General features: G+C 41.9%; 1 protein-coding gene across 2 annotated transcripts in view; it reads right to left on the bottom strand.

The window, feature by feature from the left end:
• The window catches only part of Uggt1 (UDP-glucose glycoprotein glucosyltransferase 1), a 138,740-nt gene that overhangs the window by 10,264 nt on the left and 108,064 nt on the right, over window positions 1–20,412 (bottom strand). For both annotated transcript variants that reach the window (XR_008219918.1, XM_052745175.1), the window contains exons 32-38: window positions 20,306–20,390; window positions 18,471–18,559; window positions 17,852–17,953; window positions 16,610–16,694; window positions 15,431–15,613; window positions 9,238–9,398; window positions 7,716–7,830 (exon numbers count right to left, since the gene is read on the bottom strand). Coding sequence is in view for 1 of the 2 variants with exons in the window: in XM_052745175.1 (XP_052601135.1) it covers window positions 7,716–7,830; window positions 9,238–9,398; window positions 15,431–15,613; window positions 16,610–16,694; window positions 17,852–17,953; window positions 18,471–18,559; window positions 20,306–20,390 (820 nt within the window). In the remaining variant the exon portion in view is untranslated. The remainder of the gene's footprint in view (window positions 1–7,715; window positions 7,831–9,237; window positions 9,399–15,430; window positions 15,614–16,609; window positions 16,695–17,851; window positions 17,954–18,470; window positions 18,560–20,305; window positions 20,391–20,412) is intronic.

Here is a 20,412-nt window from a genome sequence, read left to right as displayed (position 1 = left end):
TGTCCACTTAATTTTATATTCTGCGGGAAGGGCAAATTCTACCTCTGAAATGGTAGACAAGGTAAATGAGACTAACTTGAATCCTGAAGACAATTGAGAAGCTCAGTGATATTATGAAAAACACATGCTTAAGGCTGAGAGTGTGGTTCAGTGAAGTGTGTGTTCTGTGTAAATGAGGCCTAGTTCAATCACTATTACCACCACCACCCAAAACAAAAGAAAAGCATATGCATGAAGGCATCAAAGAGCAAATGAGAGAATAAATTATTAGGCCTGAGAACAGTGGCCCAGAAAGAAAACTGCGGAATCTGGGGCTCTTTCTCTAGCATCACAAGCTGCTAAGTAATGCTTTCCAACGATTTCAACAACCAATCTACTTCAGTAACAAAGAGTCACATATAAAGCAAGGAGACTAGCTTTGGATACTAAAAGAACATACCCACAACTTCAGAGTGAACAATGGTGGTGGTCTGAACTAGAATTTCCCTCATCGGCTCAGGTACTTGCACACCACGATCCCCAGTTGATGGGGCTGTATGGGAAGGTGTGGCCTCTCTGGAGGAAGTACATCAGTAGAGGGAGGCTTTGAGAGTGCACTGCCCAGCCCCACTCTTTGCTTGGAGTTTGCAATTGAAAGTGTGAGCTCTCAGCTTCCTGGTCTGAGAGCCTATTGTCATGCCTCCCCCACCATTGTGGACTCTCCCTTAGGAACTAGAAGCCCAAATTAACTCTTCCTTAAGTTGCTCTTGGTCATGGTGTTCTATCATGGCCACAGAAAAGTACTGTATATATCAACTAACAGGCCCACCAAAGGCTGTAGATCAAATCACAGAGAGCCTAAAACTGGACTCAAATAATCCTGGATAGCAGAACTACTAGGCTCCTGACAAGAAGGAATAAAATCTGTCAGAAGATACTATTCTTAACTTCAAATTTCTACAAATAACATTACTAAAACAACATCTCAGACACTGCAGAAAATAAACAGAAATATTGGGGGAGCCACAGCCCCAACTGGACATCTCTTGTCACCAAATGAAGCTTCTAGTACTGAGGGTGGGTTACATCTAATTGAGTTGTTAGCCAAAGAAGTCCAATAGGAACCCCAAACAACCCAGGCTGTTGTCAAGACTATAGGTTGCTCTCCACAAACTGTCAGTAAGACCCTATTGCTGAAGACAACACCCAACTTGTTAAACATGGAGACGTCGAGTTGGTGCATATGTAGAGCCTTCACCCCTAAATGCTCGCATCTGTGGTATAGGAAGGTATTCTGCATGCTACCAAAGGAGAAATGAAAACACCAGCCAGCCACAAACACTCTGCTCTACAATGGTGTCCTGCCTGCAAGATATGCTAGTGCACTGGTGGCCCAAAGCCTGTGGGAGTAACAAACCAATATCTGGTTTGACTTAAGGCCCACTCCACAAGATGGAACCCATACCCAACACTGCCTGGGTGACCAAGAACCTGAGACTAGATAGCGAAGGGATCTAGGCAAAACCAAATACTACTGTCCTTTAAAAACAAAAAACATGGCAATAAAATGATTCCTAATGGCATTCTGTTGCACTCATAGATCAGTGCCTTGCTCAGCCATCATCAGAGAAGCTTCCTCCTGCAGCAGATGGGAACAAATACAGAGACCCACAGCCAGACATTACGCAGAGTGGGAGCCCTTGGAACACTGAGCCTTAAAGGGGATGTCTCCACCAAATCCCTCCCACTTAGGGCTTAGGGAACTCCAAGGCAGAGGAGGAGGAAAAAGTGTAAGAGCCAGAGGAGATGGAGGACACCAAGAAGACAAGGCCCTCTAAATCAACAGGATCACCTCACACATGAACTCACAGAGACTGAAGCAGCTCGCACAGGGCTTGCATAGGTGTGCACCAGCTGAGGTTCTAGGACTGAAAGGAAAAGTGGAAACATGCCCCCATCCTAGCCCAGAAGCTATCTCCAACTGATATCCACTTGCAAATGAAATTTTAGTTTTCTCCAAGGAAGTCTCACTGGGGAAATAAACTCTCTATACCCACCCCACCCCCACCCCTACCCACCCCCGCCGAGTCAAGGTTTCTCTGTGTAGCTTTGGAGCCTGTCCTGGACTCGCTCTGTAGCCCAGGCTGGCCTCGAACTCACAGAGATCCACCTGCCTCTGCCTCCCGAGTGCTGGGATTAAAGGCGTGAGCAACCATTGCCAGGCTTAAACTCTCTACTCTTAAGGGTAGGCAGTATGCCCTGAAGGAGATGGCCAACAGAAAATGAACTCATTGGCATCTTTGGAGGTTCCTTGTTTCATAATATGATGTCAGGGCTTTTTCTTTTTAATTTTATTTTACTTTTTATTTTGTATATATATATACACACACAAATACATATACATACACACACACACATTTTAACCCCACAGGTCCTTTGCATATATACTTTGACTTCCAGTTTAGTGTTTTTATGAAATTATTGAATGTCAAATGAGTCTCTAACTCTTGTGCCTTTTCTTGGGCTCTTTTCCTTCTGTTTGTTTTGTCCAATTTCAATGTGTTAGTTTTTTGTTTTATCTGTTTACATTTTATTTTATTATTATCCTGTTTATTTTCTAATGAGAGACAGAAAGTGAGGGGATTCAGATGTGAGGGAGGTAGGGAGGAAGTGGGAGAAACAGAGGGATTGGAAACTGCAATCAGGATATAGCGTGTGAGGGGAAAATCTATTTTCAATAAAAGAAAAAAAAAACAGCTGAGAGAAAACATAAACAAAAAAATGACAAATAAGACCCACAGTAGCTGTATAGATGAGAGCTAGCAGGTGGTAAAAAGACTTTAAAGTCAATATGGTCACTCTACATAAGCCTATTTTAAAAAATAAAGGGTAGACAATTTCAGCACAGAACTGAAAACAAAAAATATTAAAATGGAGACAAACCAAAACATCTTAATTCAAATTAAGAGCAAACAGAAGGCTAAACCAATTAGATAGGAAACCCCAGGAACAAAGACAAAAGACTAAAATAGAGGATTAAACCCGAGAGAGCACTGGATAAAGGAGGTGGCTGCAGGAAGAACTCTGCAGGGTACTGCTTAAAGAGAGCCGAAGAATGCCTGGCGGTGGTGGCGCACGCCTTTAATCCCAGCACTCGGGAGGCAGAGCCAGGTGGATCTCTGTGAGTTCGAGGCCAGCCTGGTCTCCAAAGCGAGTACCAGGAAAGGCGCAAAGCTACACAGAGAAACCCTGTCTCGAAAAACCAAAAAAAAAAAAAAGAGCCGAAGAATAAAGTCACAAATTAGAGGAAAACCCACAAACCCTGCTAACACCTAGCAAGAAAGACCAAAATGAACACACAAGTGTCCAGTAGAGGGTCTGTCAAAACTAAGTATGAAGTATGGCTATGGGGGCACATGCCTGTACACTGAGCACACGGGAAACTGAGGCAGGGGGATCACTGTTGGAAGACTGCAGGCCAGCCTCAACTACAGTGTGAGAGAGACCCTGTCTTAAAAAATCAAAACCCGCCGGGCGGTGGTGGCACACACCTTTAATCCCAGCACTCAGGAGGCAGAGGCAGGCAGATCTCTGTGAGTTCAAGGCCAGCCTGGGCTACAGAGCGAGATCCAGGAAAGGCGTAAAGCTACATAGAGAAACCCTGCCTCGAAAAACCAAAAATAAATAAATAAATAAATAAAATAAAATCAATAAATCAAAACCCACAACCAGCTGGGTGGCTACTTCGTTGCAATACAAATCCTTTTTTTTTTTTTAAAGGATTACAAGATTGTTTTATTAGACCTGAAGACTTGCAGTAGATGGAATGTTCAGTTTGAATTTCTGAACACAGAAGCAGAAGCCCTGCCTCGGCAACTCTGGGAATTGTACGCAATACAAATCTTAAACACAGCAAGAAACTAAACATAAAATAAAATCATCAGGGCAGCAGGTAACAGCTCAACTGAAACATCAGAAACCAAAAGACCGTGAAAGAGAAACGGCATGAAAACTTCTAAAAGAAATAACTGCCGGACTGGAGAGCTGGCTCAGAGGTTAAGAGCACTGGCTGTTCTTCCAGAGGACCTGAGTTCAACTAGCAGCCACATGGTGGCTCACAACCATCTGTAATGAGATCTGGTGTCCTTCTGGTGTGCAGGCAGACATGCAGACTGAACACTGTATACATAATAATAAATAAATCTTAAAAAAAAGAAGAAGAACTGCCAAGTGGCCAGTTTAAATTCACTGAATATATACTTCAAGTATAGGGAACTGGGGGTATAGTTCAGTGGTGGAGGGCTGCCTAGCAATATGAGGTCCTGGGTTAAATCCATAGAATGATGCCCTTCCCAAAAGAAATGAGTATAAATATGAAAGAATGAAGATGGACCCCTACCTTACACTATCTGCAAATCAACCAAACTGTAGCAAAGACCTCAAAGTGTAAAACTCTCGAAGAAAGCACAGGGGAACCCCTAGGATGGTGGACTTGTGTATGGACTCCAGCGTAGGACAGCAGAAAAGCACAGGTAACAAGAAAGGGAGAATGGGAGGAAATGTTAGCCTCTTATCTGGTGATGAATTACTGTTCATAACACACAAAGAACTCTTGAAACTTAGTAACAAATAACTCTAAAATGGGCAACTGGCTGAAACAGCCCTTTTCCACATATAACATATAAATGACCACACAGAAAGACAGCAACATCATCTGTCAAAAAAGAAAAGAAAAAAAAGAAACCACAATGAGAACCAAGCATGGAAACCCAAGCTTATAATCAAAACACAAGGAAGACTGGACAGGAAGACCACGGAGTTTGAGGCTAGCCTGGACCACAGATTCCCCCACACACTAAGAGTCTCCTTCAGGTCCACTAGGCCAGCCATTTTTTAAATTTACTTTGTGTATGCGCGTGTTTGTGCGCATGCGTTTGCACCATGTGTAGAGGTCAGAGGACAAATTGCAAAAGCCAGGTGTCTCTTTTCACTACATGGGATCTGGGGCTCAAACTCCGTCAAGTATGGTGGTGGCAAGCACCTTTACCTGCTTTGCCATTTTGTTGACCCTGTTTTCTTTTTTTTGAGAGAGCCCGGCTATCCAGTCCTGGCTGCTCCAGAACTCCCTATACAGATTGAAATGGCCTGGAACTTGCAGTGACCCTCTTGTCTCTGCTTCTGGAGCTCTGGGGCCACAGTGTGCAACCACACCTGGCCAGGGTAACTTTTAAGAAATAAGTTAGAGCCGGGCGGTGGTGGCGCACGCCTTTAATCCCAGCACTCGGGAGGCAGAGCCAGGCGGATCTCTGTGAGTTCGAGGCCAGCCTGGTCTCCAAAGCGAGTTCCAGGAAAGGCGCAAAGCTACACAGAGAAACCCTGTCTCGAAAAACCAAAAAAAAAAAAAAAAAAAAAAAAAGAAATAAGTTAGAAATGCAGATAGGGCCAGAGATGGCTCTGTGAGAGAAGGCACTTGCTGCCAGACCTGACAACCCGAACCGGATCTCTGAGAAAACAAGTTCTTACGGTTGCCATCTAACTTCCACATGAATGTTATGACGTGAGTGTGCACCTGAGAATCTGCAGCAAATGGAGTCCTGTGCATAACTAACTGGAATGTAAAATGTGCCAGCATTGTGACAAGTTTGGTGGCTCCTCAAACAGTAAATACTGAGTGCTGGTATGAACCAGCACTTCTACTTCTTGGCATCTACCTGAAAGGACTGAAAGAAAGAACTCATGTACTTGTCTAATAATGTCCACAGTAATTGCATACACCCGTCAGTGCGGAAATAAGTCAAATACCCCTAGACAGATAACTTTAAACATATACTATTAAAGTGACACACTAGAAAAATAAAGTAAATGTAGGATTGAAGAAAAGAAAAGATGCAATACAATGGTACAAGGAATAAACAGGAAATATCAGGTGTATATTCTGCCTCACTAACAATTACAGCAAACACAAATGGATTGAATTCTCCAATTGGAAGCTATGATGGGAACTCAGCTCACCTAGAGTAAACAGACTGACCATGAAGTATTGATCAAAACATAAGCAATAACATTTCTCACAGTGCTGATGGAAGAGCCAACTAGAATCACACTAAAAAGCTGTTTGAGTGGCTGGAGAAATGGCTCAGTGGTTAACAGTAGCGGCTACTCTTCCAGAGGACCTGAGTTTGGTTCCTAGCACCCATGCTGGGTGGCTCACAACTGCCTATAACTTCAGCCCCAGAGATCTGACACCTTCTTCTGACCTCTGAGGGCTGTACTCTCATGCACATACCGCCCTCGTATTTTATATATATATATATAAAATTATCTAGAAATGGTAGTACAGACACAAATAATGGATGACCTAGTACTCCCACCTAGAGACACATATGCATACACAAGTGCTCACAGTGGCATTATCCACATAAGTAAAAGACTGAAAATACGCCAGGCTTGGGAGGTATGAGTTTGCAGTGCCAGCTTCTCAGGAGGCTTAGGCAAAAGGACTCCTTGCATCTAGGAGTTCAAGGGTAGTTTGGAGAACATATCTCAAAACCTTTTGTTTTGTTTTGAAACAGGATTTCTCTTTGCAGCCCTGGCTGTCCTGGAACTCAATATACAGGCCAGGCTGGCTTCTGTCTCCAGAATGCTAGAACTGAAAGTGTGCTCCACCATGCCCAACTAAAAGGAAAGAAGAGAACAAGAGAAGGAGGAAGGGAGAAATGCAAATGAAGAACAGCTAAGTAAAATGCATAACAAAACTGCAAACAAACAAAAAACAAAAAAAAAACCCCAAAACAACAACAACAACAAAACACGTGAGTAGAAGGACCACACTCCAAGACAAGATAAGAGGACAAGAGAAAACAGAAGCACATGACCTAGGCAGGACCACAGGCTCAGACTGAGTCTACGGAGAAGCAAGTGGACTGACTCCCGTCAGAGTCAGGGGGAAGGGAGCAGTGTGATGGCAGTAATGATGTACTCCTGAGTAAGGTTCTGGTTATGGACTTTGCTTTGTAGTGACTCCTTGATATACTCTATGATGTAGATTTTAATGGATAATAAACAACTAAAAAATTTCAAGAAAGGTAGGTGGATCAAGACCAGCCTTGTCTACAAGTCAAGTGATACCTAGTCTTAAAACAAGGAAGGAAGGAAGAGAGGGAGGGAGGGAGAGATTGATTGACAGTAGATATCTAAAAATACCTAAAACTATAATTTGGGGCTGGAGAGAAGGCTCAGAGGGTAGGAACACTGGCTGCTCTTCCACAGGACCCAGTGTGGTACCTGACAACTGTCTGTTACCCCAGTTCCAGGGGATCAGATTTCCTCTTCTGGACTGAGTGTACTGCACACACGGTACATAGACATACATGCAGGTAAAACACCCATATACATAAAAAAATAAAATAAAAAACAAACCCAAATAACATAAACCCATAACTTTACTTCTGAAAATGCTTGCTATGTGAAATTGTTATTCAGCAAACCTTCCTAAAAGTTTCTGACCTGGGGAGGAAGGTCAGGGTTAGGAAAAGTTTAATACTATATTATGTAAATGCCAAGCTATTTGACAGTCTCAGTTCTCTTGAGATCAGATATAAATCACACACACACACACACACACACACACACACACACACACACACACACTTTCCATGAACAAACAGTTCAGTTCTAAAAGAGTACTGAGACACAAAATGGCATGACTGTATGTGAAACAGTCAACGGTCACTTACTTGATCAAGATTTGAAAGACTGTTGGGATCTTGACTCAGACCTTGGTACTGTCCCCTGAGTCTGTCACCAGCAGCTATTTTCCGAAACTTCTTCAGATCCACAACATACAATGCGCTGAGCAGAGGAGAGACATGTGTTACAGCCAAACCATGGATTTATGTCAACAACAAACCAAACTGAACGACAGGTCATGAGCCAGACGCTGCAAGTGTCACTGAGAGGGTGAACTGGAGGATGGCAGCAGAGGAGTGTGCATCCTTCAGAGAGGACACGTCCTGAAGGCCATGCTCTGCTGTAAGAGCTCACTCTAGCTAGCCTTTTATTTTGTTGTCTTACAAGGAAATTAATTCCTGAGGTAAGATTTCTAGCTAACTCAGAAGGTTTAGTAATAAAAATCATTGAAACTGATAAATAATAACGCTTTACCAAAGCTATCCTGATGATCTCTTAAATGGGGGTGGAGGCAGTGTTATAATTTTTTCAGGCCAGGAAACAAAGTATAAACTGAAATCACTGTACTTCATCATTCTTCATCTCTGTATGTGTTTTTTTGTTTTTTGTTTTTTTTTTTTTAAAGGATTTATTTAGGGAGCAAGAGACTTGACTCAGAGTGAAAAACACTGTCTACTCTTCCAGAGGACCAGGGTTTGGTTCCCAACATTCACATAGTGGCTCACAACCACCTGTAACTCCAGTTTCAGAGGATCTGACATCTTCTAGCCTTCATGCAGACAAAACACTTATACACATAAAATAAGTACATCTTTTCTTTTTAAAATTCATTTTTACATGTAGGGGTGTTTTAACTGCATCTATGTCTGTGTATCAAATGCATGCAGTACCTACACAGGCCAAAGGCCCGAAGATGCCTTGGAACTGGAGTTATAGACAGTGGTGTGCCACACGCGAGTGCTGGGAACTGAACCGAGGCCCAGTGGAAGAGCAGCCAGTGCTGTTCACCTCGGAGCTGTCTGTCTCTCCAGCCCTGTATTATTTCTTGTATGTGCCCTAGCCTCCAAATCTTCCAAACACACTTCTTCCAGAAGATATGGGTTGCCCATTAGAAATAATAAATGCATATATTGGTTGTTGGTGGTAGGTATTTTGTTTTGTTTTGTTTTTTTTGAGACAGGGTCTCACTTTGTAGCTCTGGCTATCCTGGAACTCACTCTGTAGACCAGGCTGGCCTCAAACACATACAGAGATCTGCCTGCCCTGCCTCCCCAGTGCTGGGATTAAAGGCATGTGCTACCATGCCCAGCCTATACACTGACCCAAGAAGTTACAAATATGCTTGAAATAGACAAAACAAAATGTATTTCATAAATTATGCATCAGGACACACTGTAACAGGGAAACTATGAACAACACACTGCAGTATACGCAGCTAAGCAAAGGAATAAAGTCTCTCTTTATAACACGACATTCTTAGAATTTAAGAATTTTTCTTTAAGCCATACTAATATACTATCTATTCACTGATTCAGCAAAGTTGAATTGTAGGGAGCACTCTTTCAGTACCTGATATGATACTTCCGACCAGCCAAATGACTGGCCCAGTACCCTGACTTCCAGAACCGGTAGCCATCCATTTCTCTTCTGCTATCGCAGAAAGGCGTGTAGCCGTAAGGGGCGCCATCCAAATTGAAATCCCTTAACTCTTTCAGATCTGTTCGTACAATCTGCAGTAAAGAAAGTCAAAATACTTGTTAGCCAACATACAGATAACTCTAGGGCATTCCTGAAAGGAGAACACACTGCACAAGGCAGCAGGAAGGCAGCTCGATGAGTCACAGCACAGGCTCTAGAATACGAGCCTGGATTCCTCCACTGTCCGCTTTAATCTGAAACGGTCCCCACAGACTCGTGTTTTGAGCAGTTGGTCCCCAACTGGTGGGTGGGGCTCTTCTGAAGGCTGTGGAGCTTTTTTGGAGGTTGGGCCTGGCTGGTGAAAGGCTCTAGGGACAGGCCTTTGAAGCTTGCAGCCTGGCATTGCCCCAGCTTCTATTCTCTACCCCTGGTCTGCTGTCATAGAGACAAGCAGTCACAACAGGCACTCCTGCCCCCCTGGTCCATCATTTCCTTTCCCTGCCAGGCCAGGCTGTACCCTCTGAGACTACAAGCCCAGACAGAGCTCTCCTCCCTTGATCCGCTCCTGTCAGGGGTTTGGTCGGAGCAATGAGACAAGTATCTAGTACAGGAAACTGATACTGAGGCACACACTGGAGTGACAGAACCTGACCAGCGGCTTGCAGATCTCAAGCTGGTTTGTGGGAAGCATGTGGAGGAGTTTGCAGATGCAGGCTAGAGAAGCCCTACAGTGCCATAAGCAGAGCTTCGAGGGCCACTCTGGTGGGAGTGCCCAAGACCAGAATGTCAGACGTGTAGACAGTAAAGACTGTGCTGACGGGGGTTCAGATGGGAGTGAGGACCCTACGTTCAGACAAACTGAGTTAGGGTGAATTCAAAAGCAATGAACCTGTTTAACACGGAATTTCAAGACTGCCTTATTTTCAGGCTGTGGCTTGGTTAATAAGCTGCCTGCTTTGAGTCAGATGTCTAGTGAGGAGGATCAACAGGAGAAGAGAAGGCTAACAAAAGGCTAGTTTAGCAGTGAGGAGAAAGCAGCTGTAATTGTTAGAAAGATCGGCATCACCGTGGAGAAGGTATGACAGAGAAGTATCTGCAGCATTCCTGTCCTAAGAACCAAGCATCTCCCATGAACTTCATTTATCACCCGTGCCATAACACTTATCCTAGCTGGATGTGGCAGCACAGGCCTGGAGTCCTAGCATTCGAGAGGCAGAGGCAGAAGAACAACTTGGACATCAGAGAAAGGCTGCTCCAAATGTCAATGAAGGGACAGATGATAAAGTACCTAACATTTGGGCAGATAACTGGACACAGTGACCAAGTGATACTAAACATTCATTTTTTAATTCTTGGTATTTATGTTAAATGAACCAAGTAAAACACAGGACTGCACACACAATAGAGTAGCTGTATTTAAGACAAGATGAAAATGAGATGTGCCAGGAAGCCAAAGACTCAGGGCCAATCCTGAACTTAGGTGAGGCCTACTGGTGTATAGGGAGCTTCACATCTACAAACAGCTTCACAAGAAGCTGCGGATGCAGGGTGGGGACTGGACTGACTCCAAATTAGAACCACAAGCTTATCAGAAGTCTCACATCTTGCAGTGGCTTCAGTGGAAGCTGTGGACTCACAACAGGAACCAGATTTTACTCTGGGAGTTTCACAACTCACAGAGGAAGCTGCAGACCCAAGCAGGATGCCCCCACTCACATAGGACAGTACCTGACCCTCAGAGGAAGACTTTTGCTAGAGATCATGTCCCTACACACTTGTCCTACACAGAAGGAAACAATTTAGTCCTCTCCTGAACACCACAAACACCACCACTGAAAGAAGATAAAAGGTGATTTGAATTTAAACAATGAAAAATAGAAAAGAAAGGAAAACTCAACTAGTAAACTAACTCCAGATGTGTAAGGCCCAGGGCAGAAACAAAAACAAAACCAAGATAACAAGTCTCCTTCAAAGATTACTAATCCCATTGCTATAGCTCCTAATAAAGATGGCTAGGAAGAACTTACAAGCCAAAGAATTTAAGAGAATAAATATATCTATGTCCAAACAACTTAAAGACAAGAATACATTCTGAGAACAAAACAAAAAGAGCTGAATGAAATAAGGAAGTCAACCCAAGACATGAAAATTGAATTGGGAGATGGAAAGAGAGACAGAGACAAAGGGAAATGCTGAAGAAAAACCAAACTGATGCTGGAATAAAAAATTCAGTTAGCCAAATAAAGGCTCAGCTGGAAAGCCTCACAAACAGAATGGATCTTGTGGAAAACAGAGTGTCAGGGCATAAAGTCAAGACAGAGGAATCAAATCATGCAGCAAAGGTCAATGATAAATGGTTGGGGGAAGGGAGGGATGTAGCAGGAATCTTAAAAGTTCTTATTAATAAAATCAAACCTGAGGCCAGTTATTGGGGTGAACTCTGGAAGATCAGAGAGACAGAACAAGCCACAGCTAACCTCACCTGGCCAACTTCTCAGCTGATCTTGTTTCCTCAGACTGGAAGCCTCTGTGTCCCCATATCCAAATGGCTCCCAGCTGAACTGTGTTGCTCAAAACCTAAAAGCTTGAATGCTTAACCAGCCAAATGGTTCTAGTTTCTGGTCCTCATGCCTTATATACCTTTCTGCTTTCTACCACCACTCCCTGGGATTAAAGGCTTGCTTTCTGGGATTAAAGGCTTGAGTCACCATGCCTGGCCGTTTCCAATGTGGCCTTGAACTCACAGAGATCCAGAGGGATTTCTACCTCTGGAGTGCTAGGATTAAAGGTGTGAGTGCCATCATTTTCTAGCCTTTGTATCTAGTGGCTGTTCTGTCTCTGACCCCAGATAAGTTTATTAGGGTGCACAATATTTTGGGGAACACAATATCACCACAGAGGGAGTTCGATGGGAGAGATCTGGGACACCATGGAAAGACCAAAAGACCAAATCTTCTAATTACAGGCACAGAAGAAGCAGGATGCTATACCAAAAGCACCATGTTTTTAATAAAATCATAGAAGAAATTTCCCCAAATCTAGAGAAAAAGATGCCCAGCAGGCTATAAGAAGCTACAGAATTCCCAATTAGACAGGACCAGAAAAGAAACTCCCAACATATTATACCTAAAATACTAAAAACACAAAATAAAGAAAGGGTATTCAAAGCTTCAAGAGAGAAAGGTCGTGCTATCTATAAAGGCAGAACCATCAGAATAAGACCTGGTTATTCAACAGAAACACTTAAAGCCAAAAGGAAAGATATAGTCCAAGCTCTAAAAGAACACAACTGCCAACCAAGACTACTATACCCAGTAAAACTCTCTACTAAAATCGAAGGATAGTGGGATAGAGCTTAGTGGTTAAGAGCCCTGGCTATTCATCCGGAGGACCCAGGTGTGAGTCCCGACTCCCACATGGCAGCTCACAACTGTCCATAACTCAGGTTCCAGTGGATTCTCTGGAGAGTTGTACCAGAACTTCAAAGAACTAATACCAATACTATTCAAATTGTTCCATAAACTAGAAAAGGAAGTCTTCTGAGCTCTTTTTATGAAGGTAGTATTACCCTGACACCAAAATCAAATAAAGACAATCCACAACAACAAAAAGAAAATTACAGGCCAATCTCCTTGATAAACATAGATGTAAAAAAAAACGCAATAAAATCCTAACAGAATTCAACTTTACATTAAAAATATCATTCATCATGACCAAGTTGGCTTTATTTCAGTGAATGCAGGAGCGGCATATCAATAAGTAAGATTCATCACATTAATGGACTAGAGAACAGAAATCATGTTTCTCCCAATCAACACAGAAAAAGTTACTGATAAAAATCTAAGATTCCTTCATGATAAAAACCAAGGAAAGTCTAGGGATGGTGGGCTCATAGCTTAATATAATAAAAACTATATATATATAAAACCAACCTGAAGCCAACATCATACTAAATGGAGAAAATCTCAAAGCTTCTCCCTAAGATCAAAAACAAGACAAGGAACAAGTTCTACTTAATACAGTTCTTGAAGTCTTAGCTTAAACAATCTGACTAGAGAAGGAAATAAGAGGAATACAAATAGGAAAAGAAGTCACAGTATTTCTTTTTGAAGATGATAGTATTTTATACATAACAGATGCTAAAGACTCCAAGGAAGCTGTAGAGCTGACAAATACTTTCAGCAAAGTGACAGATTACAAAATCAACATTAAAAAAAAAAATCAGTAACCTTCCTATATTACAATAGCAGACTGAAAAAGAAACCAGGGAGATCACAGGCACAAGCAAACAAACAAAAACCATCTGGGAATAAACCGAACCAAGTAAACAAGAGACCACAATGAAAATTTTTAGACAACGAAGAAAGAAATCGAGGAAGGTAGAAGATAGAAAGATATCCCGTGCTTGTGGACTAGAGGAATTACTATTGTGAAAATGACCATCCAACCAAAAGCAGTCAACACACTCAAGTGCAATTCCAAAAACAATTCCAAGTCTACTCCTTGTAGATCGAAAAAACATCCAAGATAATTTATACAGAAGCACAAAAGACCAAGGATACCAAAGCAATCTTAATCAAACACAACAGTGCAGGAGGTATCACTGTGTCTGATTTTAAATTATACTAGTAATAAAAAGAACATGGAACTGACACAAAAGTAGACACACAGATCCATGGAATAGAACTGAGGACCCAGATATAAGTCCATATAACTAGTCTTGATTTTTGACAAAAGTATTAAAAAATACACAGTAGAGAAAAGACAATATCTTCAACAAATGGTACTGGGAAAACTGGAATTCAATATGAAACTAGATCCTTATCTCTCACTCTGCACAAACTAAACCCCAATTCGCCAAGAACCTCAACATAAGACCTGATTGACTCTGAAGTTGCCAGACAAAAAAGTAGGGAGCACACTTCAACTTACAGGCACAGGGAGGGTTTTCTGAATAAGACTCCAATAGCAGAGGAAATAAAGTATTCAGTCAACAAACAGGCTCTCATGACCTGAAACGCTTCTGCACAACAAGAGCAACTGTGAAGTGGGTGTATGCACACCCACAGAATGGAGACACTTCACCACTAGTGCAGTGGTGGCGTGACTGCTCTAGGGTAACTACGGGCTTTCTGACTGGATTTGAGGCTTGCACCACAGGAGGGAATTTCATACCTAGTATTGTAATCACGGCCAGAAATGCAGAACTGGGGAAGTCATAAGCCCTAGAGCAGAACCTGCTATTGCTATTTTCCTAAATAGTGATGCTCAAGGTACCTTCTAAACCTGCTCTGTCAGAGAAGCTTCTCTATGCAGTGGGCAGCAGAGAAATACATCACTGGTCAAAGTAATGAGAATAGAGACCGATTGCTCAATGCTAAACAGAATATCGGTATCATCTCCCCTATCTCCCAGCCCTAGTGAACACTGAGGTAGATGAAATGGACAGGATCTAAGAGTCTGAAGATGGGAAGAGTGCTGTGAAATGTCTTCTGGACATGACATGGTTATCATACCATAAACTCACAGTGGCTGTGGCTACCTGCACAAGACCTATACAAGGTCAAGCCAGGCAAAATGCAGTTGGATGGGTGAGATAATAAGCAGGCTCTACCCCTTACTGAGGCATTACTGCCACTGGGTAGTTGCTGAGGAGAATCATTCTTCTTTACAATATGGCTACTGATAGGATTCCCATGCTCCAGTAGATGAATCTATACCCAGGCACCTATGGGCTGCACTAATAGGACATAGTGAGTTAGTTACGGAGGGCATATATGATCAGGTATATATGATCAGGTATATATGATCAGGCATATATGATCAGGTATATATGATCAGGTATATATGATCAGGTATATATGATCAGGTATATATGATCATGTGACCGCATTTTATTGTATACATGCATGAAATGCTCAAGGAAAAAGATATTTAAAGGGAAATGAGCTGATGGAACTTAAATTTAAAAAGTGATAACATCTGGGTGATATCATTTAATATTTCTGAAATACTAATGCAAAATAAACAGGTACTTTTCCCTATCTGAAAATTGTTTTTAAAAAGGAAAAGAAAAGCTGACATATGTAACACAAACCATCAACACCTGGTGTTCAGAGCTCACCTGATCAGCATCTACAAATAGGAACTTGTCAACAACCAGTGGGAAAAGCACGTCCAGAAAGAGGATCTTGTAGCCCCAGATGATCCGCTGCTTCTCTGTCTGCTGATGAAGCCACCGCGGCCATTTGTACTGAACAAGTTCATACTGGAAATTGTATTTGCTGGCCATGTAAGGTATAAACTCCTATTTTTAGACACAGGGAACAATAATTATTCATTCTTGTTAAGAAAATTGATTCTTTAATGTAAGTTAACCACCATTATTACAGTACAACCAAAATACTTACACTAAAACAAGGTCTAGTAAGAAATTTGGCCTTAATTCACTTGACTCACAAGAGCACACATAAACTCTGGTCCAATCCCCATTTCTTGATGACGTCTAGTCACCACATGATGTGACAGAAACCTGCAGGTGAAGGCTTTTAGATTTATAACTCTGTATGTGGGTGCTTAAGACACATAAGCTCTAGGTTCATTTATCTAAATTTGATTTTAGCCAAACACTTTTGAGCTCGATAGTAAGATCTTCCCAAGGCTAAGTCTAACCCAGGGTATTACATGTAAGAGCCAAAACTCTTCAATTTCCTTTCCAATTAACAAGTAAGTCTTCCGTATCTAAGGCACTAGGACCTTCAGGAGATCAGAAGTAACTACTCATCCAAGATGAGTCACCACTGAATATAAAGTTGTTTTTTAAATACTATAGAAAAAAAAAAGGAGGATGCAAGAATACAAGTTAAGAAGGAGACTGTCCAAGTGTGGTTTTCCTTTGGCACAGAGGAAGCATCCCTTTCATTCCTTACTCATGAGAAAATTAATCATTCTCAAAACACACCATCACTGTACTTCTTAAACTAAGGCAAGACATGCATGCCTCCAAGGAAAGGGTTGTTATTTTGCTAAAACATTGTCTCTTAGAAAAGACAAAAACTCTCCTCCTATATTACCTAGCTTCAAACAGGCCACAACTTGGGGTTTAGCTTTACAAAAACTATTACCCCAAATAGAGCAACCTGGAAGAAAAAAAAAAAACCAATATATAGAAATAGACAATGAAATTAGGGTATTCTAATAAAATGGATAAAAAATAAGTGTACAGATAAAACAAAGGTAGAAAAGAATATGTTACAGTGTAAATATTCCCTTAACAAGGTTTTCTTTTTCCCCATGAACAAACCTTAAATGTGGGGGACAAATAATTCTTCAAGAACCAGAATTTCACAGGAGTTTTGGTATTCTTCAGCACTGATAGCATCATTATGCTGCCAAACAAAACAAATAATGATTTTCCAATGCTTTTTAACCTCAACAACATTAAGCAGAGAAAAATCACAAGATTGACAGCAGAGCTAACTCATGGTTCAATTAGGCAAAGAGACCTTCACTAATGGGACAGTGTACATACTGTATTATAAAGATGTCACTGAATGACAGAGACAAGGATTTCCCTGTAAGTATATTCCAAACAGAGAGAGGCAAATGCTAATTATGCTGCATGCTTAAATGAGCCACCTCATGAACTGGAGGTCATGGTCATGACTACATCATTCTCCAGACCCCTGTGCTCAGGCACAGCAACATCTGGTATTAAGCAAACAGTGAGTACATGCACAGCTTCTATCAGCCTAGACAGAGAGCCTCAAGAGGAAGGAGAGCAGGAAAGGGGAAGGGAAACCAGAGGGCATAGGCTCAGGATTCCCAGGCCAAGAAATGCAATGAAGTTATCACCACTGTTATTTTATTTAGCTATTGATTGGAAAAAGAATTGAAAATTACCCAAGTGACATTATTTTTATTATTTCCTTTACCAGATTATTTATAATGAAAACTAAAAGGAAAAGCAGCTCTGAATTGGGACAATGACCTTCAATTAACATGTCTTCAACACTGAGCTCCCCAGACAGTGACAAACTGATCCTGAGACTCTTCCCCCTCTCATAACCACATCAACAAGTTCAAGCAATGGCCTCTTCTGCTTTCAGCTGAATGACCTAGGCAATCCCCTTTCATTTCAGTCTCAGTTTTTCAAGCAAGGGTATTCTCACACAGAACTAAGCTTTGCCTCTAAAGCTGTGTGGGTCTGTAGAAGGTGGCCAAGTGTTACATGTTATGGTCTATTCTATGTCAATTCCCTGGGTTCTGGTTTAAGCAATATTTATGGTGAAGGAACTAACAATTGCCCATAAGGTGTGCATGGATACAAACAGTCTACAGTCTTGTAATATCAACACAGAGGCACTAACTATGTAGCTCAACTTCATGGAAGAACCAGATCAAAACAAATAGAGCTGTACATGGCAAGCTATCCATAGCCCTAGGAGTACTTCATATATATACACACAGTACAACAAGTAAAACCTTTCTCACAAAATAAGAATACTGTAACAAATTCATTTCTATACAAATCACGAAGACTAACCGAAGAAATCTTTCATAGAGATGACCAGATGCAACAGAGAAAATATTGATGATGTCATCTTTCTCTTGCTTTACTTCCTCAGTCTTCTGTCCTGAAAAGCCCCTGTAACAACAGAATTCAAAACAGAACCACTTACAACGCTGAGTAGACACAACCCTTCAGGAGAGGAAAGAGAGAGCACCTGTGTCTTCCTGCTCTAGAGGTAAGGCTTGTTGAAAGTACCATACAGAGAAGCTGGGAAGGGATGAAAAAAGGCCATCTTGCAAAGTAATAATGATGCTCATCAAAAGGCACCATATCATTTAGGAATCCATGGAACACAAGCTGCTCCAAAGACTGCAGTCTGTCCAATAGGAGGTCAGCAGAACAATGACCATCACCTCTCCCTGGATGGCCCCATCCATCAAGAGTGAAGAGTATGCAGCAGAAGTAAACTATGTGAAGAGCACTTCCCCTCTCTTAATCAAGTGGAAACACTCCCCTACTCCAGCTGAAAGGGGACACTCCAGCTGCATGAAGCAGGTCAGAAGCCCCAGAACATTACCAGACTCAAAAGGATGCATGGTCCACACCTCTCAGCTTCCCTTCAAAATCTTAACCCTTCATGATGCCGATTTACCATTTGAAGGAGTCCCAAAATCCGGCTTCGTTCTCACTCGTCCCATCACTCAACAAGTCTTCATTAACCATGTCTGCTTTCTTCTGAACCTGCAATTGTATATGACAGGTCTTACTTCTCCCAAGAGCACTATAGATAAGCACAAACCTGACTTGCACTGATGCACGTGGAGTACTGTCAAGAGGAAACAATCAACCAATTCTCCTATAGGAAAACTCCTTCCAGACTCTCAGTATCCAATGGGAGTATATTTATCAGAATGCCCACGTTAACACCTTCAGGGAGGAGCTAGCAATCTCTTTGAATTGAATAGCAATCAAGCTCAATTTGTACAATGAGCCAAAGACCAAATTCAGCTGCACAGAAACAGAGTGAGTAAACCCAGAAGACTCTTTCTTCTGGCTGACAACTTCTAGCTGGGAAGAACTCAGCCTTCAGGAGCTGCTGGGAGAGGCTTGCTGGGCCACAGCCCAATTTCAGGACTTATTACCACAAAGTATTCTCTGCAGCAGTCTTCTTTCTGTTCCGTGGCTGACTATAGGTTTTACCATGTACGACAGCTCCTTATCCTACAATCATTTCATTTTAAGACAAAGAACTTCAAAATGTTGAGGAGAGACAGCAACAAAAGACAGTAAATAAAATCACCTACTGCTTGTATTTTGTGTTTGTTTTTGGAGACAGGGTCTCATGTCACCCAAGGTGGCCTCAAATTCACTATGCAGTGCAAGCTAACACTGAACTCCTGATCCTTCTGCTTTTAACTCCCTAAGTATTGGGAGTGCCTATAAAAACTATAGTCTTACTTTGGATAGTCACTGGGAGTTCCCACAGTCTTATGAGAATAGAATGATCAATAACACTATGAATTGTGGATATAAAAATGTCAAAGCCAGGGCTAGAAAGATGGCTCAGTGGTTCAGAGCACATACTGCTCTTCCAGAGGACCCGAGTTCAGATCTCAGCACCCACACGGGGTAGCTCACAACTATCTGTAACTCCGGCTCCAAAGGATATCAATGCTCCCTCTTCTGGTCACAGGTACCTGCACGTGTGTGGCATACAGTCATACAAACACACTTACATATACATGAATAAATAAAGCTTTTAAAAAATGGCAAAGCTGGTCCAGGCAAGGTGGTAGATGCCTTTAACTCTAGCATTTGGGAGACAGTCAGACATATCTATGAGTTCAAGGCCAGTCTAGTGTACACAGCAAGTCCCAGGCCAATCAGGGCTACAGTGAGACCTTGTCTTAGAAAAAATAGGGGGCAGGGACAAAGTCTCTGAGGACATGCATGAAATGGGACTAGCATTGTTCTCTGAAATTACAATCTCTTGGCTGAAGAAAACCAGAAGTTTGTCTTCACAAAGACATATTCCTTAAGCAGCATCCCTAGAACTGTTAAAACAATACCAACAAACCCTCCAAATGGAATACTAGACTGACTTCAAAATGTAGTTGTCTTCCTTTATCTGCTGGGAAACATTCCAAGCCCCTAGTGGATGCATGAAATCTGAGACAGTAGAGAACCCTGAATATATACTATAGTTTGCTCATACTACTTACGATAAAGCTTAATCTGTAAATTAGGCAACATAAGATTCACAACAATGACAGTAAAATGGAATATAAAACAACCTTTTAATGAACCAATATGAATGTGCTCTCCTTAGAACAGGCACACAGGTGTCAGTATCTTCAGATAGTGGCTGACCGTGATCACTGAAGCCTTGCCACAGGAGGCACTGCTGTCTGTATCTTCCATGACAACGACTGAATGGGGCTATTTACCAACTATAAACAAGTGGCCGCCAAAGCAGAGCAAACTTACCTTCACTTTGATGATCTTGCTTTTGAAGTTATTGAGGATGACAACAACGTCATTTGCATCAGGAGGAGAATCTGTACCATCGTGGCTAAGAGAGAAAAATAAGACAG

Source organism: Peromyscus californicus, unplaced genomic scaffold, assembly GCF_007827085.1.
Source record: "Peromyscus californicus insignis strain IS unplaced genomic scaffold, ASM782708v3 Scaffold_19__1_contigs__length_69161282, whole genome shotgun sequence".
Lineage (NCBI taxonomy): Eukaryota > Metazoa > Chordata > Mammalia > Rodentia > Cricetidae > Peromyscus > Peromyscus californicus.
Note: the sequence above shows the minus strand (reverse complement) of the source record. Positions and strands in the feature narration are given on the sequence as shown.